Source organism: Erpetoichthys calabaricus, chromosome 9 (genome assembly GCF_900747795.2).
Source record: "Erpetoichthys calabaricus chromosome 9, fErpCal1.3, whole genome shotgun sequence".
NCBI classification, from domain to species: Eukaryota; Metazoa; Chordata; class Cladistia; order Polypteriformes; family Polypteridae; genus Erpetoichthys; species Erpetoichthys calabaricus.
In genome coordinates, this window is record NC_041402.2 from 80,195,391 (window position 1) to 80,218,876 (window position 23,486).

General features: G+C 37.9%; 1 protein-coding gene across 1 annotated transcript in view; it reads right to left on the reverse strand.

The window, feature by feature from the left end:
* Nucleotides 1-23,486, reverse strand: part of cpne7 (copine VII) — a 251,789-nt gene that overhangs the window by 7,527 nt on the left and 220,776 nt on the right. Inside the window, exons 12-15 of the mRNA XM_028809797.2 lie at nt 19,091-19,145; nt 8,770-8,821; nt 6,278-6,411; nt 2,523-2,759 (exon numbers count right to left, since the gene is read on the reverse strand). Of these exons, the coding sequence (XP_028665630.1) occupies nt 2,523-2,759; nt 6,278-6,411; nt 8,770-8,821; nt 19,091-19,145 (478 nt within the window). The remainder of the gene's footprint in view (nt 1-2,522; nt 2,760-6,277; nt 6,412-8,769; nt 8,822-19,090; nt 19,146-23,486) is intronic.

Below are 23,486 nucleotides of genomic sequence, written 5' to 3' on the forward strand. Positions count from 1 at the left end.
AGCAATGAAGGAGAGGCAGTATTTGAACCAGCAGCCTTGTGGTGTTTAAACACCACTCTGTAATTATATGCATTATTAGCTCAATACATTTCCTGATAAATTCTTAAAATATGTTTATTTTAATCCATATGTGGTCTTATGCTTCATTTGATGAACATGTTGATATACTCATTAAGTGGAAATGTGAAGCTGACAAGGAGCTTAGAGTGGTCCATTAGAACCTGGCTTTTGCTAACCTCTAGTTTTAAAAATCAACATAACAAAATGACTAAACCTCTTAACAGGCTGGAGAAATTGAACATTTCAATAAAAAAAGAATTGATTTACCACTGGGAAAAATCTCTCCTTGCTTTCTATGGTGTAAACACTAATTTAACATTGGCAGCAAAAATGCATTGCTAAAGGCTACCAAAGTCAATATTATAATTATTAAGTGAGAGAGCTTTAACAGGATTCTAAAATCTGGCTGTGCCCAATCAGGATATGTACTAATGTACTTATTTTTATGAGTCCATATGAAGAAAAGCAAACAATTGAGAAAGGTTGCATTATTCTTGCTCACTGCTGACATGCTTCAGTGCAAAAACAGAATGTGCTGCAGAGTGCGGCTCAAAAGGCCCGTCGAAGCTGTAATCGTGCTCTGCCAATACAGAAGAGCAGGCTGTGAACAAATGATTGTAAGAATGATTAATCTGAAGAAGATCTTGACGCAGCCTACACTGATAATGAGGCACATTTATGTATGGACAGGAGCTTCCCATTAACCCCTATAGAGGCTTGTTTTATCAGTACATAATGACAATAAAATGAACTGGCACTTTGAAGTATTTCAGTACATGGGAAGCAAATTAGTGTTTGTAACAGTTGTTTTGTGACATTCTCTAGCAGACCCTGCAGCACAGTCCTCTTGTTCACAACAATAACTACAGTCTGAATGGTTGGCTCAGAGACGTTATCTTAAATTAGCACTTACGGTAAATCAAATAAATGTATAAATTAGAAATATTTGAAGACACTCAGTTATTCATTTAAATCTACTTATTATCTTTTGGACTGCAAAATCCCCAAAGCCCATCTGCCCCGAGACAGAAGACAATACACAGATCCATACAGGCTTCCACTTCTTTACCAGGGTAATCTGTTTTTGTAAACCCCTTTATAAAGTGATTTTTTGGAATATGAACACCTAATTACATTTCAATATTTTTAATCATTCCCTGACCTTAAAAAAATCCCTACATTTTTTTAAAAATAGACAATAACTAAATGAAAATTGACAGAATTAGTTTAATAATATTATTAGTCATCAAAGCAAACCCTAACAAGACATTGCCATTCATGAAATAATTTTCAATAAAGTGGTTTACCTAGGCTGCACCAGTAATGTAAGAACCTGTAAGAACTTTTTGGTTCTTGATTCTTTTTTTCTAGTTTTGACTATATTTTTTCTATCGGTTGCTGTTTTAAACCTTTTTGCTAGTTCACTAGCATAATATTGGGTCAGGAAATAGCAAAGAACAGACAGGCAAAGTTTGCTTTCAGCGTGCTTTAAGTCGGAACTTTTTATTTTGTTTTACAGTCTGCTATGACGTTTGCATAAAAACATATTTTCTCTAAAGAAAAAAAATTAGACTTAAGAAAAATTAGTTTAAATATTTTTATTGGATTTGTTCTTGACCCAGGACCCATTGTGGAGCCAGTACTCGTGGAGATGATTAAGAACTTACCATAAGAACATAAAAGATTGTTTCCATGCAAGAGGAGAGCATCTGGACCATTTACTTTCGTTAGTTAATTCCTTGTTAAACTGCTCCAGTGCCTTATCTAGACAGGTCTTACAAGATGGCAGAGCTACACTTTCCTGTACATGACTGGACTCTCACAAACTTCCTGGTTTCCATCCTCAGTGTGCTTCCCACTTTTTGTCCATTTGTCCTCAAATGTTGCCTTTTCTGATTATAAAGGGTGTAGCGTTTTCATCAGATTCATTCAGGAGACCTCAGGAAAGTCTCCATAATAACACCATTTCAACCTTTCTAACTTCACAGCTACAGTATTGTTCTTATGAATGTCAGTTTAATTTCTGGAAGGGCTTGCCTGCTTTACTCATTTGTAATGAGGTACCCAGCAGTGGTAAGGACAGGTGGTACTCCTTGTGTAAAGGGAACAAGGGAAGGAAGAGTCCCCTTGTACATACCCTAGGAGATGGAAGGATTTTAGGTAGGACGCCAAGATAAAGCTAGTGGTTAGCATGTGTGACATTATAGCACTGAGAGGTTGTGAGAAATGACGCTATGGAAAAGTGATGAGAGTGAAAAGTAGAAGTGCCGGTAATGCATACTACTGAGTTCTGACTAACACTGATGGTATGCAGGAAATCTCCCAGTACTTCAAAGAGCAAGCACTGGTATCCGGGGAAAGAATGGAAAGAATTCTTAGGGACAGTTAATCACTGCACTTTTAGAACTGAGACAGAAATTCCAAGTCTTCTGCTAGTGAGCCAAAAAACTCTCATAACTTACTGTTTTGAAATCTCTAAATGGAACAAACTGGACAATGTCTCTGAGCACCGGCTCTCCTTTTGGTGAACGCAGAATTCCATCATCTCCATCAAGAATCTGCATGTCTGTAAAGTCTGCATTGCCGACACCCACAATAATGATGGACATAGGCAGGTAAGATGCACGCACAATGGCTTCACGGGTGTCAGCCATGTCTGTCACCACACCGTCTGTTAAAATGAGAAGGATGTAGTATTGCTGCAAAGCAGAATGAGATGACTTTTTAGGCACAGATAGCATTTTTTTAAAATTCAGTGCAATAACAGGCAAAGCAGAGTGAAAGTAAACACAAAATTGAAATCCAACTGTCCATCTCTTTGAAGCAGCATTGAACCAACCTTGGAAGGAATACTAATCACAAATAAAGTTTCATTATTTCACAAGTATTTAACTGCAAATATTTTCCATCTTTCTCTGAACTGTTTCACCCCACTGAACATTAGACATACAGTGCATCCGGAAAGTATTCACAGCGCATCACTATTTTCCACATTTTGTTATGTTAGAGCCTTATTCCAAAATGGATTAAATTCATTTTGTTCCTCAGAATTCTACACACAACACCCCATAATGACAAGGTGAAAAAAGGTTTACTTGAGGTTTTTGCAAATTTATTAAAAATAAAAAAATTGAGAAATGCACATGTACATAAGTATTCACAGCCTTTGCTGTGAAGCTCAAAATTGAGCTCAGGTGCATCCTGTTTCTCCTGATCATCCTTGAGATGCTTCTGCAGCTTAATTGGAGTCCACCTGTGGTAAATTCAGTTGACTGGACATGATTTGGAAAGGCACACACCTGTCTATATAAGGTCCCACAGTTGACAGTTCATGTCAGAGCACAAACCAAGCATGAAGTGAAAGGAATTGTCTGTAGACCTCCGAAACAGGATTGTCTCAAGGCACATATCTGGGGAAGGTTACAGAAAAATTTCTGCTGCTTTGAAGGTCCCAATGAGCACAGTGGCCTCCATCATCCATAAGTGGAAGAAGTTTGAAACCACCAGGACTCTTCCTAGAGCTGGCCAGCAATCTAAACTGAGCGATCTTGGGAGAAGGGCCTTAGTCAGGGAGATGACCAAGAACCCGATGGTCACTCTGTCAGAGCTCCAGAGGTCCTCTGTGGAGAGAGGAGAACCTTCCAGAAGGACAACCATCTCTGCAGCAATCCACCAATCAGGCCTGTATGGTAGAGTGGCCAGACGGAAGCCACTCCTTAGCAAAATTCACATGGCAGCCCGCCTGGAGTTTGCCAAAAGGCACCTGAAGGACTCTCAGACCATGAGAAGGAAAATTCTCTGGTCTGATGAAACAAAGATTGAACTCTTTGGTGTGAATGCCAGGCGTCACGTTTGGTGGAAACCTGGCACCATCTCTACAGTGAAGCATGGTGGTGGAAGCATCATGCTGTGGGGATGTTTTTCAGCGGCAGGAACTGGGAGACTAGTCAGGATAAAGGGAAAGATGACTGCAGCAATGTACAGAGACATCCTGGATGAAAACCTGCTTCAGAGCGCTTTTGACCTCAGACTGGGGCGACGGTTCATCTTTCAGCAGGACAACGACCCTAAGCACACAGCCAAGATATCAAAGGAGTGGCTTCAGGACAACTCTGTGAATGTCCTTGAGTGGCCCAGCCAGAGCCCAGACTTGAATCCGATTGAACATCTCTGGAGAGATCTTAAAATGGCTGTGCACTGACGCTTCCCATCCAACCTGATGGAGCTTGAGAGGTGCTGCAAAGAGGAATGGGTGAAACTGGCCAAGGATAGGTGTGCCAAGCTTGTGGCATCATATTCAAAAAGACTTGAGGCTGCAATTGCTGCCAAAGGTGCATCGACAAAGTATTGAGCAAAGGCTGTGAATACTTATGTACATGTGATTTCTCAGTTTTTTTATTTTTAATAAATTTGCAAAAACCTCAAGTAAACTTTTTTCACGTTGTCATTATGGGGTGTTGTGTGCGGAATTCTGAGGAAAAAATGAATTTAATCCATTTTGGAATAAGGCTGTAACATAACAAAATGTGGAAAAAGTGATGCGCTGTGAATACTTTCTGGATGCACTGTATATAAACAAAAGACCTGTGATTATATGGAGCAGACCATTCTGCTCACGCTCAACCACAGCCACTAGATGGCGCATGTATGAACTGCTACATTTTTTAGGTGCTTGCATGCACTTCACTTCTCACAATTAAAGACCTATGTGCAGCAAACAGTTGTGCTAGTAACACAGATGAAGAGACAACGTGTAAGTGAAACACCTCAGCAACAGAATTCAAGGCTTGAAATTTTCTCTAAAAACATTGTCTATCTGGAGGTATGTTCTCGAGACAAAGATTAATAGAACTCATATGCCAACGATATAGCTAAAAGATATGGTATCACCACTGACTTCTTATTAAAGCCAATGGAGCAGCAAGCACAGGTGAGATAACATCATCTGCACTGGGTAATTCTTAAGAGTTACCTGATGCCTCTCCCAGTTCATGAATATAGTAAAACAGTTAGGAAGTCTTTGAGTTATTTTTTGTCTCTGACGACCACATGCAGTTAGTGAAGTCACAGTTCAACCCGAGGGTAACAAGTACAGTTTGACTTTTAATAAATTTGCAAACCTTTCTAAAAACATTTTTTCCTTTATCATTATGAATTATTGAGTGTAGATTGATGGGCAAAAATAGAAAATGTATTGATTCAATATTAAATCTATAACACAGTATAGTGTGCAGAAAGTAAAACAATGTGAATACTTTTTGAATCCACTGTATATAGTGCACCTTGAGTTGATTGTAGTTCACTACAATGGATAAGAGTTGTCCAATCATTCTAGCAGGGTGTCTTTTTATTTACAGATGAATTAGACTCCATGAAAAAACTTCAGCGAAAAAAGAGGACTATGCAAAGGGACTGAGAATGCATGCCCTGCTCCTAATGAGGAGGTACCATTGCACAAGTGGGTCAATTTCAGACTTTGTGTTCAGCAAACTAGACAAGGTAGAAAAATAAACTTGACTCTTACACTCGGTGTAAGCTTTATTTATGCTGCAGAACTAAGGACGTAATTCTGATTTTTCAGTTCAGAACCAATATTTTGTGTGATTGTCACTTATGAACCCAAACCCTAATCCCAAATTTACACAAGTATCCCTATGAAACAAACAGTATGCCATAAAAACAAGAACTTATCACATGCTATATTCTTCACCCTTTATCTACTATTTTCTGCACAGAGGTATCTGGGAAATTAATCAAGTTGCCTCCTGGACAATCCGCACAGTGAAGTGTCAGTAAGTTTTCATGCAGCGTCCTTTACTTTAGGCACAACTGAAATACGTGTAAAATAGAAAAAAAAGTCAACAATCCAAAATGCTTATCTTCACACTGTTTGCGTTTGAATTTGTATTGGGACAAACACCTGAAGACACATTTGTAGCTTAATTCAGATACAAGGATCAGATTCAACTTATTCATGTGTACAGCAAAAGGAAAAAAAAGCAGATTTCTGTAAAATAAAATGGTCGTTTTAGTACAGCTCAAGTGTGGGGTTATTAAGTACTAAAGTATATGGTGCTCTTGGGCATTAACATATTATTACAGACATGCAACTAGAGTGTATGACAAAGGTTTACCACAAAAATGATATGCTGCATAGAATGAGTGCCATGTTACGTTTAAATTTTGTGGCTCTTTCATTAATCTTTGAGAAACTTACTGAGGCTTCCTTTGTCTTTTCCTCTTCTGCTGCAAGTCTGGCTACTTTGTTGATAATGGGCGCCACGTTTGTTGGACCATACAACTGAATTTTTGGCAGACAGCTTTGGTATGATTCCACAACCCCCTGGATACCTTTGATAGATAGATAGAAGACTTCATATTAGTAAAAACAATGGCTTTGACAGGACTGCATCTGTGTCTTGACCTTATTTACATTGGTTTTGTTTGTTTGTTTAATTGCACGATTTTAGTACTTTTAGCTTTGTTAATAACTGTGTCACTTGGTCTTGTCACTTGTTTTTTTTCCACATTTCGTAAAGTTATTAAACTCTCTATTCATTTGAATTATATTTTATGATGATTTGAGGACAGAGAAAACTAAAGTAAATAAAAGATAGGGAAATCTAAATTCTTTCAAGAAGAGATTAATTGGCAAGGGTTGAAAACCAAAGGACTTGAAAACTGACCAACAAAACCACATAAGGTTATCCGAAAACCGTAAATCAAAAAATGCACAATCACCGGACTAACAGCCTTCTCCTAACTCCTAATGCAAAAAATATGAATGGAAAAAAGTAATTTTCTTTGATCATTATGGTGGAGACTTGAAACAGCACACTGCACAGATATTAGAACAAAGACTGTTGATGTGGGAACATGCGTGTGTAGTAAAAATCTACAATATGGCCACAAAACCTTCCAAGAAAACTTAACAAAAAGGCACCAAAATTACAAAATATTTTACACTTACAAAGCCAAAAAAATGTACTAAAACTCCTAGTATAGCATAAGTTTATTTTAAATTGTACTCTTCAAATCCAGGAGAAATTTGAAAGAACTGTTACACATAAAGAGATCCACTGAATACAATGTAGAGGCAATGTTTTAAAGAGATGACCTATGTGAAAGGTTTAAATGGTCAGCAGCTCCAATCCATCACAAAGCACAATCAACTTTGTAATCCAATGTTTTACTAAATAAGGAAATCAGCAGAGGAAAAGGGAATAAACAATTTTAAGAGGAGATATAGTCAATAAAGAAAGCAAGATTGTAACCCAGAATTGAAAGAACTGTCTTCTAACCCCAAAACAAAAAAAAACTGACATTAGTGTCAAAATAACATAGCCAAAAAGTTCTTTACCCAAAAAAGTGAATGGAAACAAAGTCTATTACGATATCGGCAATTGTGGATAATGGCACGACAGAAGGGGAACTGATTCATCCTGTGGTGTAAGTGACATCATGCATGTATGCTACCGGGTCATAACCAAGGTAACAAAACAACTGATGGCAGTGTCCTGTAATGACTGTACAGAAAGTAATAGTAATAAACAGTTTTAGATGAAGGCTCAGGAGTTGAAGTCAGAAAAGCAAGATAAGGTTGATGTCAATGAATAAGAAAATTAGTATTTTTAACAGACCCCAAAACCTGAAGCAGAAATCACGTTCAAAAAGGATGTAGCCAGAGAGTCAGGAGCCAGGAGGCCAGATATTAGCCAGCACAAGAGACACAAATCAAAGTCAGGAAATAAAACAAATCAAAACCAAATTGTGAAATTCTTGGAAGTAGTCTGAATACTCAAGACGATCTGGCCTTTATCGAGTTGTGGTGATGATGTCACAACACGCACCTCCGATTATTAAGCCTAGCAAAAACCTAGCAACTGCATAACAAAAATTTACATCTATGCAGAAGCAGTTTGGTATCACAAGAGAGAGAATTAAAAGCAAAAGTTCCTAAAAATTGCTCAAAAAAAAATGAAATTAATTCCTTGTGTTAAGAAACCCCTAAAATGACATCTTAACAAATTCTGAGGCCAAGAAATTCCTACAAATAATTAAAATTGACTCCAATTATGGCATGTCCATGGAGAAAATATGTTATAAAATTATTTTAAACCCTTTTAATCCAAAAGTAGGATTTAATGTGGAAAGTGACATCCTTCACATCTTATAATACAGTATAAACAACCACTGATGTAAATGAATTCCCCACCATTCAAAACCTGAATGAGAGTAAAAAAATAGCAATGAAATATAACATAAGTTCCATAATAAACTATGAATGAAAACAATAAAATAATTCACAACACCCATGAATTTATTTCCTGGGGGAAGAGAAAGTCCATGAATCATAATTAGGTATGTGATCCATCAGTTCGAACCTTCATAAAGAATATTTTGTTGGGTTGTTCAAATCCAAAATCTAACCTCCCAACCTCTATGATGTAACTACATACACTGACAATGGGGCAATTTATTGCCCCCCATCAGCCAATCAGAAAATTCCCTCTAATCTCAAATATGAACATGCTCCATAATTGGTGTCATTCTAATCTTCTTAATTTTTAGTTAGCTTTAATAACAAACAAACAGTCAGTCCCTCTAGTCTCTAACTGAATGAAGTTTTGCTCCGACATCAAATAACGAGCTGACATTCCAGTTATCTCTCTAACAAAATTCACTGTTGCGGGCTCCCCGATAACTTACCTTCACATTCATCATCGTCAAGGTTGAAATTGATGGCAAAGTCATGGGAAACCTGCGGATGGAAAGAAACAAGAGGAATGAGGAGAGCTCTTTGACTGAACCGTAAGTGCCCTGCAAAAAAAGATGCTAATGTTACTCATTTTGATGTACGTCCAGAAACTATGATACCTAATGTGTTAATGTTTTTGGAGTTTTTACATTTAAAGCTATTTTGAAAGGTACTTAACTTATCTTTGTCCTTTATGACAATACTACCAATGTTGCCAGAGTATGTTTATAGAATGGGTTAAGTAAAGAAAGCAAAGCTTTATGTGTTTCTTAAATGGTGATCCTGTTGTTATTGCTATCTGTCCCATGTGCCATACACACTTCCTCTCTATCAAAGTCTCTGCTCTTGTGGGCTGTGAATTTGTTCTTTTGCCTCAGATTGGATTCCAAAATTGTGGTAACTCTGTGCTGGGTTGTAATCATGAACACTGTCATTTCTGACTTGTCTTCTTATTTCAAGGTGAACAGTTCATAGTGCCTAACTTACTGTATGAAGAAAAGTTGACCAAGTTGGAGTTAAACAACAATTCCTTGATTTTTCTTTGTGTTGTGTTGCACCCCTGTAAAAGAGCATAATACTCCTTTTTTATATTACAGTAGATAAAAGCAGCATGTGGTGTTGCCCTGTAAGTAATGTTAAGATTAGGTCATTTTTTTCTGCTAGCCTGGTTTCAGTTGTTGGGATATTATGTTTGATGTAAGCCAGCATGTAGCACTGGTATAGAAACACAGGGACAGAAAGACACACTGGGACCCCCAGAATCAACATTTTGGGTTCTCAAGTAGTCTATTGTCTATATCATCCTAGAGAGAAACTACTTAAAATTTGGTCTAGATCAGTCAAGAGGTGTTAGATTGTATTTGTAACATGCAGATAGACGGACATTCTGTTTTATATGTATAGATTATATCAGGATTACCACCATGTATGTGGTAATCCTGCCAGAGCTGACTAGTGTGAATTATTTATTTTAAATTTGCAGTAAATAATGTCACTCATGGCTCTTTCTGACACGTTAAGACCATGTGATTTAAAAACATTGATCCCCATTTTAAAACTAAGTGACCTGTTGACAGTACTTATTAATAACTTGTTTGTATTATAAGAGTTGACCAGCTGACTGTATTAGAAAAATCAACTGGGAATCCCAAGAAGACATTTGGCGGAGTGGTGGCTCTGAGGCTAGGGATCTGCCCTGGCAATCGGAAGGTTGCCGGTTCGAATCCCGTAAATGCCAAAAGGGACTCTGCTCTGTTGGGCCCTTAAGCAAGACCCTTAACCTGCAATTGCTAAGCGCTTTGAGTAGTGAGAAAAGCGCTATATAAATGCAAAAAATTATTAAAAAAAAAAAAAAAAAATTATTATTATTATTTGATGGTGCTTCCAGCACCTTGCCTCAAGAGCCTGCTGTGTCTCCTCAAAGTGGTATGCCCCATAAGATCTACCTTGAACAACAGCAAGAACCTCTTTTGGACCCAGCGAAAACTAATTCCACTACTTGAGGATTTTCTAAGGGCCTCAAAGAGACAATGGCACCAACCTTATTGAACCAGATGACAGTTGTGAAGGGAGGAGAAAATCTTTGGACAAAGCTTTCAATTTACCCATCAATCTACATCCCCATTCTTTTCAGGACCTTTAGAAAGTGTCCAGGAAAGCAGAAGCAGCTAAAATGAGTGTCCTGTGCAATACTGATGTGCTTACTCATGGTAGGTTGACTATAATAAGTAAAGACCTCAGCATAAAGGCAACTGCTTCTCCAGATTGAGAGAAGCTACAGGTATTTCACGCACTTTGGGCAAAAAGTTCACTGGGCAACTGCCACTGCAGATCCATCTACATTTTCTTCTTTTCTAACAATGTAACACTTTTTTTTCAACAGGTTTTGTAGCTAACAACCCAAAGAGTAATATTACAAAGTTTCTGGCTGCACCACCTTCTGACTATTAACTGCAATAAAAGAAGAGACTTCAGTATTTACTGCTTTAATAACCAAGCTAAATAAATGTTTTAGTTCTAGTAAGGGAGACATGTGGTTTGTTGTTGTATTTTTATTGTTTGGGCAGGTTTTGACCTTCTGAATTAAAACAGCAAATCATTTTCAGTATAGTATGTATGATATACAGTCCATTTACCTGAAAAATTAAATCTTTACACAATATGCAACATTTAGTAAGGCTTCACAGGTATGTACTCTCTACCTAAAGATTTCTTCTGAAAGATGTAATTAAGCTTTACTGTTTGCATAAATAAACTGTTGTTATGATGTGAAATTTTGCATACAAGTTGATTAATATTTTATATGTCTTTATTTGTAACTTAGACAAAGCAATGTAATATTAGTGTTACATTATTAATAATAACAGCAATGGTTTAAGAACCCCTTTCCCCCTTTTAGGAATGAGTCTCTTTGTAATTTTACGACAGGGTTGGGGGGAAGTGCCTCAAACCAGTTTGGCAAGTGTTTCTCTGCTAAAGTCTCTCTCTCAACCCCCACAGGAAAGCCAGGCTGCCTAACTACCAAGCTTTACCTTAACATATGATTTTGGGGGCAGGTGTGAGGGTATTCTTTCCCTCCATTGGTCTGAAGTATGGCTGTTTGGAACTGTCTTGTATCAAAAGCCTTTAAGCACCACAACGCCCTTTTGGCTCTAGGGGTTGGACAGAAAACCTATAAATTTGCTTGCTTTACCTCGCTCTCTCTCTCTCTTACCAACTGATGAAAGACCATCTCTTATAAACAGTGGTATGTCTGTGAGATTTGAAGCATTCTGACAAAGACTACATATTAATACTACAAAAGGGGAAAGTAATACAGTAATCCCTCGCTATATCGCGCTTCGCCTTTCGCGGCTTCACTCTATCGCGGATTTTATATGTAAGCATATTTAAATATATATTGCAGATTTTTTGCTGGTTTGCGGATTTCTGAGGACAATGGGTCTTTTAATTTCTGGTACATGCTTCCTCAGTTGGTTTGCCCAGTTGATTTCATACAAGAGACGCTATTGGCAGATGGCTGAGAAGCTACCCAACTTACTTTTCTCTCTCTCTCTCTTGCGCTGACTTTCTCTGATCCTGACGTAGGGGGATTGAGCAGGGGCGCTGTTCGCACACCTAGACGATACGGACGCTCGTCTAAAAATGCTGAAAGATTATCTTCACGTTGCTACCTTCTGTGCAGCTGCTTCGTGAAGCGACATGCTGCACGGTGCTTCGCATACTTAAAAGCTCGAAGGACACGTATTGATTTTTGATTGTTTGTTTTTCTCTGTCTCTCTCTATCTCTCTCTCTCTCTCTCTCTCTCTCTGCTCCTGACGGAGGGGGTGTGAGCTGCTGCCTTCATTGTAACTGCTTTGTGCCGCGGTGCTTCGCATACTTAAAAGCCAAACAGCCCTATTGATTTGTTTGCTTTCCTCTCTCTTTCTGACAGTCTCTGCTCCTGACTCGCACTCCTTTGAAGAGAAAGATATGTTTGCATTCTTTTAATTGTGAGACGGAACTGTCATCTCTGTCTTGTCATGGAGCACAGTTTAAACTTTTGAAAAAGAGACAAATGTTTGTTTGCAGTGTTTGAATAACGTTCCTGTCTCTCTACAACCTCCTGTGTTTCTGTGCAAATCTGTGACCCAAGCATGACAATATAAAAATAACCATATAAACATATGGTTTCTACTTCGCGGATTTTCACCTTTCGCGGGGGGGGTCTGGAACGCAACCCCCGCGATGGAGGAGGGATTCCTGTATATTACTCTACCAAGACAAAACAACTGTATATATTTGAATGAGTCGGTGTGCTGCTAACAAGTGATGAATAAAAGTGCCAACAAAAGAGAGTCTACAGAAACGGAAGAAAACCTCCTTCTTCCTTAGTTTAGTTTTTATGAGGGAATCACTAGAATTTTTGATTTAATGTGGATAGTGGAAGAGAGACACTGGGTTTAGGGGCAGAGGTCAGGCCAACAGCTCAAAGTGAAGACCAGGGCCCTGCTGTAGTAAGAGAACTTCAGGCAGCCTAAATGTACTTCTAAGGACCTGCTTCTGCTTTGGAAGTTAGATTTGGAATTTGCAGTGGGACCACCCAGTGGGCACAATGAAGTGGTGGCACCAGGATTTTAAGAGGCAAAGCATGTACCGGTTGGCAGTTCCTGAGGTGGACATACCCTATCATTAAGACTGCATGAAGCACCACAACACATTCACTGTTGATCACAGAATGGTAGGAGTACCCTTTGTAGTGTCTTGCAACATCAATTGAAGAGAATTAGGGTGCACTTCTTAGTGTTTCAAGTTGCATAACAAACGTACAATTGATTGAAGGGTAGCCAGGACCCTTTGGGGTTTTGAAAGCCATGAACACTCATTGGTCAAAAGCTGATGGTATGCAACAAACAGTGCTGGTGCACAACTCTGAGAAATTCAGAAGTAGTCACCACCGGCCCACTTCAAGCTGGTGGGTCAGTCTCTATAAGGTCTAAGTTGGGATGTCTTACAATGTACGCGTATATATTTAAAAAAAAATTTCTCTTAATTTCAAGTCAAAAAATAAAGGATGGTGAGATAGGAATATCACTTTTCTCAAATACCTTATTATTAGCTTTACTGTCATCTATACTAATAAAAGGCAAAACCCTCACTGACTCACTCATCGCTAATTCTCCAACTTCCCGTGTAGGTAGCAGGCTGAAATTTTGCAGGCTCATTCCTTACAGCTTACTTACAAAAGTTAAGCAGGTTTCATTTCGAAATTCTATGCATAACGGTCATAACGGTCGACAACGTCCACCATGTTAAACTTTCTTATTTATGGCCCCATCTTCACGAAATTTGGTAGGCGGCTTCCCTGCGCTAACCGAACTCGATGTACGCACTTATTTCGGTGGTATGACACCACTGTCGGCCGCCATATTGAACTTTCCAACGGTCTTTGTTACTTATGGGCCCATCTTCAAGAAATTTGGTATGCAGGTTCCCAACGCTAACTGAATCTTACTTACGTACATATATACGTCCATAGCTTGCAGCTCGGTCGCCGTGTGAGGCAGCGTTGGGTCCCCCATCCCCACGCCTCCCACGTACAGTAGTTGGCTGCCTGCCTATATAAGGCCATTAATCGCTCCGGTCTCTTCATTCCCTTCCTTGCTTCGCCACGGTATTCACGTCTCCCTGCTGATAACTGCAACCTTTTTATATAATCCACGGCTTCCCCGCTGTTTTATTGTTCGTTTATTACGATTATAGTTATTGTGTAGGTATTTTAGACTTAGTTTACATTGTTCAGGTACCAATTTCCTTTATCGTTCCAACCGTACCCCCGTTAACATGTCTATTGAAGTGATCACCATCGATCAAAGAACTGTCACTTACCGAGTGGTTTCCATGCCCGGAGATGGCAACTGCCTTTTCCATTCTCTGTGTTACATATTGCACGGCCATATCAGGCTCACTCTTGATATCCGGAGGAACATTGTGTCTTATGTATTGAATGACTGGGACAGGTTCAAGGTGTGGACTGATGACAGTACAGGAGATAATTATACTACACAGGAGCACTATAAGAGTGAAATGCTTAAGCCCTTCACCTATGGTTCCGCATGTGAGTTGATGGCTGCCACTGAATTGTTCGGTTGTCGCTTTCAAGTGTAACGAAATGGCCAAATATTTTACACCTTTGGACAACTGCCAATGCCTCTTAAACATCTTGGATTCACAGGTGACGATTTGAGTAGTGGACACTTTGATGTTTATGAATGTTTAAAGTCTCAAAAGCTGAATGCGAAGTTATCAGTGAAACCCATGTCAATTCAAACGCCTCCAATTTCCAGTAAGGCTGTGCTTCGCAATGACAATAAGTCTCAGGGACAGACCCTACAAAAAGTTGGCATTGATTTGAGGCAAGATTGCTTTTCACATGGCCAACTATACGTTGCATGCTCAAGAGTAAGCTCAGCGCACAGCTTGGTCAAATTACAACCGGAGGGCCGAACTGACAACGTGGTATACAAAGAAATCCTTAACAAATAATTATTGGTATATTTTCCCTCAGTTTAAAAAGGTTTACTTTTCTTCTTAATAAAAATTTTAAAGCAGTACTTCGCCGCTGCGAAGCACGGGTATTTTGCTAGTTTTATATAAATTCTGTTTTTATTTCAAATGTATCATTATTGAAATTATTAACTATGAAAATTAATATTCAGTTTGTAACAAAAAGAACAAGTTAGTCAATAGCAGTGGATCAAAACTAGTATGATGAACAGATGTCAAGCGAGTAAGACATTATTCCAAAAGAAGTTATTATGATCAAATTGGACAAATGGTGATTATAATAGAACAGGATTAATATGAAGCTAGATGGAGAGAACAAAATAATAAATAAATGTTCAAGCTAAAGTCTTTTACATAGGTTTCTCTTAGGATTATAACCAAAATTAAAATGCCAACCAAAACTCTATAACAAAAACCAAACCAAAACTAGTTTTTTTGGTGAGCTTGCTTGGGTGGCATTCTCTTGCAAGTCCCCCATAGATTTCTCATAGTTTGGATTCTCTATCTGTGTGCCCATGTTTTATAGCAATTCCGCCCTGGTATCATAGGTGTCTATCATAGCACAGCATCATAAAGACCAGACATGCAAAATGACAGTGCCCATCCATGCACACAAAATGTGACTAAATGACTAAAGAGCTGAAGATCCAAGGAAGCTAAATGACAGACAAGAAATCCTCTATGGTCCCGCTATAGCAGAGACTCTAGTTTGATGATGTTGATGTTATGTGTTTTGCCTTTGAGAGGAGAGCTGAAAACAAAGTAGCCTTTGACAAGAAAATGAAGCCAAAAATCTTTAAAAGGGTCAGAATCAGAAAAAACAGAAAATCAAAACAAACAAAAAACTAGTTGGAACACTAAATAGACTTGAAATAAAATAATATTAACCAGAAACTGAAACCAGTAACACACCAAAATTTACACATCCATCTTGTTTTCCAGGACTCCATAGATTAAACTAATGCAATAATTAAAATGCATGACTATCTGAAAAGACTCCCAGGACAAGTCTTCAGGACCTTAATCCCACCAAAGTACAATATACAAATACAGTAGAACCTCTTAGATGAGAATTCTTTATATTAATTCTTCACAGCTAGCAGGATAATTATGTTCTTAATAAATAAACTCAAGTGATATAGGTTCAATTTAGAAACATGAAAGGATGAATGAGTTGCCAATACCAAATGATAAGTGACAGGACCAATGTTTTTAGTAATTGTATGAGGTCTAATATATCTTCGATCTGGCTAAATTTAGAAGATTTTATTCTCAAGTAGATACTGTATCTAACTTAATGCGCCGTACCCTCTGCCCAATGCTGTACTCTGTGGCCGATTTTCTTTTACACCAGACTAGTTGTTAATTGTTTCATAACCTACGGGGTAGTAGCAAACTAGAAATTGAAGGGAGATAAGGAAGATGAGACAGATTTTCTTGTTTCTTGGTGCAATGAGTATTGATGCATTTTAACTTCAGCAAAATCAGAACTGGTCATTGACTTTTGTCGTACCAAACAGACTCTATGTCTGGCCACTATTCAGAGAGTGGGTGTAGAGGTGGTCCATTTCTACAAGTACTCAGTGGCCCACTTTAATGACAGGTTGGAATTATTTCAGAATGTATAGGAACTATGTAAGAAAGAGCAGAGCTGGCTTTTTCTTCTTCAGAGACTGCATTCCTTTAATGTGGGTATTGACAGCTCTCATATCTTCTACAACTCTATGATGGCCAGAGTGATTTTCTATGTTGTGGTGTGCTGGACTAGTAACATCGCTTCAAGATAGGCAATAAACAAGCTAATTAAAATGGCAAGCTCAGTTAGAGGATGCACTCTGGGTCCCCTGGAAGTCATAGTGGAGGAGAGAATTAAAACAAAACTGAGTGTTATTATGAACAATGCTACACATCCCCTCTCTGACACACTAACACCGAGTACTTTCAGCAAACAAATTATTCAGCAGAAGCATGTCAAGAAACTCTACTGGGGCTCCTTTATACCAACAGCAATATGGCTGAATAATGGCTCACTGTGATAGTGACTGCCAAGTCAGATGTTTTCTTTCTTTTTAAATTTGTGTTCCTAGTCTTTCTTGTGTGTGTTCACACCATAGTGTGTATGTTTGTGTATATATGTGTGTATATATATATATATATATATATATATATATATATATATATATATATATATATATATATATATATATATATTTATATACTAGCTGTCCCCTCAGTTCCACCCAAATAGTAGTGAAAAAGGAAAAACTTTAAAAATCAATAAAAAATTTTTAAAAAATGTAATTCTGGCTAAGCGGAAGGTAGGTACACTGCAATGTCAAACGTTGGCACTGTAACTGATTGTGTTCAGCTCTGACAGGAGAGCGTCCCCCATGTGGGGAGAAAAGCACATGGCCGTTATATGTCTGGCAATCAGCAGCTACCCTCTAAAACACACGTAGCTCTGATCTCTCTCTCAAAAATGTCCAATGTTATTCCTTAACAATGTGTAGATGATAATGTCTGTTGAACAAACAGGTATCACTAGCAAAGTGGTGGCAAGGTATGCTCCAACACATGGAGAGAGGTACAGCGACTCACACAGAGGCTGGCCCACGGCCTCTCTTTCAGATTCGCACAAATAAATCAGTATTGTAAGTGAACTATGATACTTAGCATGATGAGAAAAGTCACAAAATCAACCAGAATGTTCAAGCAAATTATAGAAAAAAAATCTAAATCCGTTAAGTACTTCTCTCATGAAAAGCAGACAGACAGACACATGTTGGATTTTATATGTATATAGAGAATATATATATATATATATATATATATATATATATATATATATATATATATATATATATATATATATATTAGCAGCTAGAGATCCACAAAGGGAGAAAATGAGTCACATAACTTTAAAATAGTTTTCTACTCCTAAGCTTATGACAACCTACCATGGGTCATCATCACAGGAGTATAATTAGACATACAGTAATCAAAGGCATTATGTAGCAGGTGAATGGTGTGGGTGGAGGGGGATGTTGTAAGGGCAGGAATGGATTAATAAGATGGGGTTCGGAAGGTGTTGGTTATGAAGTCTTTTTTATTATTTGGATGTTCTTATTTTTAAGAGTGTGTATGGTGGGTTCAAGTCCAAGTATCTGTTAATGGCATTTTCATTAAAGAATCAAGATTCAGCCAGCTCTCCCTAGCACTCTTGGTATGTGTATATCAGAGACCGTGGGTCTTTCCTTCTGATGGCAGTGCAATGTACCTGTATATGTGTTGCAAGTCTTTTAGATGTTTGTCCCATGTGAAACATGTTGTGTATTGTTTTTTATTATTTGGCAGCCACAAGTGTTACCTGGTAGGTAAACACCCAAACATCAGATTGTGATCAGACCTATTTATTTATTTATTTATTTAAGGAGCTTCTGTGAAAAGCCAAATTTCCTCCAGGGACAAATAAAGTTCTATCTATCTATCTATCTATCTATCTATCTATCTATCTATCTATCTATCTATCTATCTATCTATCTATCTATCTATCTATCTATCTATCTATCTATCTATCTATCTATCTATCTATCTATCTATCTATCTAAACTTCTAGTTCACTCTTTTGACCCGAGTAAAATCCAAATGTAAAGTTAATCGCACAACCAACCTTAGAACAAAAATATTTGAACAATTTGCTGTAATCAGAAATTATAGGCTTAAGAAAACCATCTTAAAAGCACTTCAACTAATCAGCTTACCACCACCAAAATGGTGGTGAACGCGTGATACAATACTAGTTATAAAATCAATAGTGATCTTCGCTCAGGAGTGACTGAACTTGATTTTACTCTATGACAAATGTTACAAACAAGTACATAATTCCTCTTATCTGGATTCATATTATCCCACCAAAAATATCTTGAACTACTTTGGGGTTATGTCCTGATATTAAAAATTTGCAAGCAATGCAATTTTACACTATCTATACCACCATTGCAAAGAATAATGTACTGTATTTAATTTACTTTAATAAAAATCCTAAATATGCTTTGAAAACAAAGACAGTGGCAGTCAATATAAATAACAGTTCCACAGTCACTTTTCACCTATTTTTAAGATAATATTGTTGTGCACATTGAAATTGTTTCAGTCAGTTTTGAAGTAAAAAGCATCTTTAACATATTATAAAACACCCTTTCCAAAATGGGAGCTTATCTGCTTACCTCATAATTTGGAGGAATTCTAGCACCAAATCCCAAAGCAGAGAACCTTTTATCACTGCGGGGGGGAAAAGGTAAAAAATTTAGGTTACTTGAATTCATTCTTTAATTTTCCATTCATAGCAGACAGACTGGTGGGTATGGTGATGAGTTTAGCTGCCCTGCTTCTTATCAGTAAACGCCTTTGTTTACTTTTCAGAGCTGGATTGCAACCTTAGAAAAATCAGTTACAATTTTGGTTATTTTCTGTGATTGTATATAAGAATATAATCAACATAAGCATAACAAGCACAGACAAACTGACAGAAAGGTTCAGGCTTATAAATAATATAAACATCTTTAAGAAGAAAGGTGCACCCTGTGTATGTCACATGAGGACATTTTCATCAGTACTTCTCAGTCTAAGTAAATTTGCTTTTGATGATTTTGTTTATTTTGCACTCCACCATTTATTACACTATGTTCACCCATGCATATCTGAAAGAGCCTGCAGGGATTGTTTAAATTGTTTTTGACCACTACTGTCATCACTTACCATATACTTTTATTTACTGAAATTACATGCAGCGGCTGGAGAAGCAGTGATTATGCAGCTCTTTAACCCACTACACAATGGGATACGTGGCACAAACTTAAATGGCTTCTGTTAGAGAAAAGGGCAAATGACCGACACAGAAGTGGGGAAAAAATGTTGTGCACTTGTCTCTTGCTTCTGAGTTCTCCTGCTTGTTGTAGCATTTCAGAAGAGTAGCTGCTAATTTGCTCAATGAGCTAAAGTGTCAATTATAGCAAGTGGATTATTTGTGCAAATGAGCTGTATAGACCTCTTTACATTCCCGCTCAAGCTGAACGTAATTAACTTGTTTCCATGTTTGTTATCTCTGGAAGGATTTCTGTCATGGAAAAAAATGAACTCATATATTCAGAGTGAGCTCTAATTAGAAAATAAGGCGTTTTCACCTTGGATTTTTCAAAAATTGTTTATTATTACAAAACTAGCAGCAATGATTATGTAATGAAAAAATGGATGCTTGAGAATCATTAAACAGATTATATGCAGAGTATCCTAGTAGTGAGGCTCTGGAAAGAAAAAAATAAATGTAATCAAGAAGGAGTTCACCTTTACTGGCCGTTGGGACTCATCCACCATGCAGACTCTCCATGGACCTAAGACACAAGTGAGTTAGTGAAGCCGAGGTGAAGAAGACCTGATGCAACGCAGTGCATTTTGTGCCAAGAAGAAAAATTTATTTGAGAAGAAGCCACCATAGCCCACTATAACTGTTGTTTCTAAAGTATTACTAAAGCGGGATTTGAGTGTCTACAAGTGTCTGCTTCCACTAGAATACCTGATAACATCTTAATATGTCACATTATTTTCTAATCTGCTTTATCCACACCATTGGTGTTTGGCTGGAGACAATCCCAGCTATCGCAGGACTCAATCCAGAAACAAACCATAGACAGGGCATACTTCCATTGCAGGTGAACACACACACATACTCGCACACACGCGCACATACTCACACACATACACACACCAAACACACACTAGGGCCAATTTAGTGTTGCCAATTCACATAACCTGCATGTCTTTGGACAGCAGGAGTACACTGGAGCAGTCAGACATGGGGAGAACATGCAAACACCATGCAGGAAGGGCCTAATATGCAAACACTGGACTCCTTATGATGAGGCATCAGTGCTAGCACTGTGCCACCCAACTTCTTAATAATAATAATTAATTACATTTACAGTAATCCCTCCTCCATCGCGGGGGTTGCGTTCCAGAGCCACCCGCGAAATAAGAAAATCCGCGAAGTAGAAACCATATGTTTATATGGTTATTTTTATATTGTCATGCTTGGGTCACAGATTTGTGCAGAAACACAGGAGGTTGTAGAGAGACAGGAACGTTATTCAAACACTGCAAACAAACATTTGTCTCTTTTTCAAAAGTTTAAACTGTGCTCCATGACAAGACAGAGATCACAGTTCCGTCTCACAATTAAAAGAATGCAAACATATTTTCCTCTTCAAAGGAGTGCGCGTCAGGAGCAGAGTCTGTCAGAAAGACAGAGGAAAGCAAACAAATCAATAGGGCTGTTTGGCTTTTAAGTATGCGAAGCACTGCGGCACAAAGCTGTTGAAGGCGGCAGCTCACACCCCCTCCGTCAGGAGCAGACAAAGAGAGAGAGAGAGAGAGAGAGACAGAGTTTGTTTTTCAAGCAAAAATCAATACGTGCCCTTCGAGCTTTTAAGTATGCGAAGCTCCGTGCAGCATGTCGTTTCAGGAAGCAGCTGCACAAAAGATAGCAACGTGAAGATAATCTTTCAGCATTTTTAGACGAGCGTCCGTATCGTCTAGGTGTGCGAACAGCCCCCCTGCTCACACCCCCTACGTCAGGATCAGAGAAAGTCAGCGCAAGAGAAAGAGAAAAGTAAGCTGGGTAGCTTCTCAGCCATCTGCCAATAGCGTCCCTTGTATGAAATCAACTGGGCAAACCAACTGAGGAAGCATGTACCAGAAATTAAAAGACCCATTGTCCACAGAAACCCGCGAAGCAGTGAAAAATCCGCGATATATATTTAAATATGCTTACATATAAAATCCGCGATGGAGTGAAGCCGCGAAAGGCAAAGCGCGATATAGCGAGGGATCACTGTATATAGTGCTTTTCCAGTTACTCGTTGCACTTTAGATATTGTAGACAGTGTGGAGACACTTCAACTACCACCAATGTGCAGCACCCACCTAGATGATGTGACGGCAGCCATTATTGTGCCAGTATGCTCATCACATATTAGCTGTTGGGTGGTGAAGAGGTCAGATTAATAGTTAGCTAATTACAGCCAGGGGATGATTGGGGGCCAGAATGAATGAAGCCATGATGGGATATTTGGCCAGAACTCCTTTTCAAAAGATGCCCAGGGATATTTTACTATCTCAGAGAGTCGGTACAGTTCTCTATATGAAAAAAATATTTTTATTGCACTTCATAGTATTACTGCAATTCACACACTACATCCATGTGTTCCAAATAACGACATAATATTTACCCTATACAATTCCTGGCACTTCACACCCAGATAAGCAGACTTGGGCTCTGAGAATTTTGTGTCTCACATCAACTGCGTCGATGGGGCGATGGAATAGCAGGCTACTTGCTGCTTGTGTTGATTGACACATTCAAAAAACAAAAGATGCAAAGGAATTTAAGGTGGCCTAGCATTACGACTTTTTTCGTAGGCTTTAGGGATTCTGGTGTTAATACATTTAGTGCAAATACAATAAATAATTATGACACAGGGTTCATAATAACCTACTTCAACAACACAGTACATGTTCAGAAAAGCAGGAAAAATGAAAAATAAAAGGTATTATTTTTGGAAGAAATATGAAAAAATATTAAAAATTAGCTTAAAATCATTACAACAGACAAAATAAGCATTAGGAACAAGGGCAAAAGTATAAAGTATGCTTCGCTTTTGTTTGACCAATATTAATATTTTTATTGAGTTTTGCGATTGCAAAACTGAATGCAAATACAACACTGCCATTTCCATCATCCCTAAATATTTTCCCTGTTTCAAAACAAGCTGAAAGGTGCCTCCTCTTTTTAAATAATGTTGCATTCACATGCTCTCAGACTACTCGGAGCTCAGAGTTATGAATTCAGTGCGCCCACATGGATATTCGTAGAAATGTAGTCGCTCTTGATTTGTTACATAGTCTGTAAAAAAATCAATTCATGATAAACTGCATTTTTCTTGGAAATAAAAAGCAAAGTTAAAAATATCAAATGTGCATCATTTCGGTCTAAATGCAATTCGACCAAAAAATGGTATTCCTGCCAGACCAGGCTATATTTTTTTAATTTGTACAATTGACTAAGGAGAAAGGTCAGAGTTACGTCACAATTCTGAGAATTCAGGTAGTTTTGTTCTCTCTGAATTTTCTGACTTGAAGCTTCAAGTTTGTAGGGCATTCATGTGGAATTTTGTATTTGTCATCTTGCAAAAGAGGACGTGAATGCAGCATCAACATTTGTTTTGAAAACATTTAACAGACCTTGCATAGGACTGACACCTTATATCATTCCAATAATTAACTAAACTTTACGAATTGACATTTAATATATACACAATGCAATACATGAAAATTAAGAAAATAAACGCCATTATCAGTTACTAATGTGTAGTTTTGAAATGAGCATGCACCATTTTAATGTTCAGAAGCTCGCAGTACAGTAACAAGGTGTAAAATGCAATTGCAAGATATTTTAAACTTTTTAAATGAAAATATTTCTTACAATTTTGAACGACAAAATTTACATTTATTTATTTATTTATGTTTGGATTTTGTAATATAAAAAAAATAGTATAAAAAAGCTGCCCT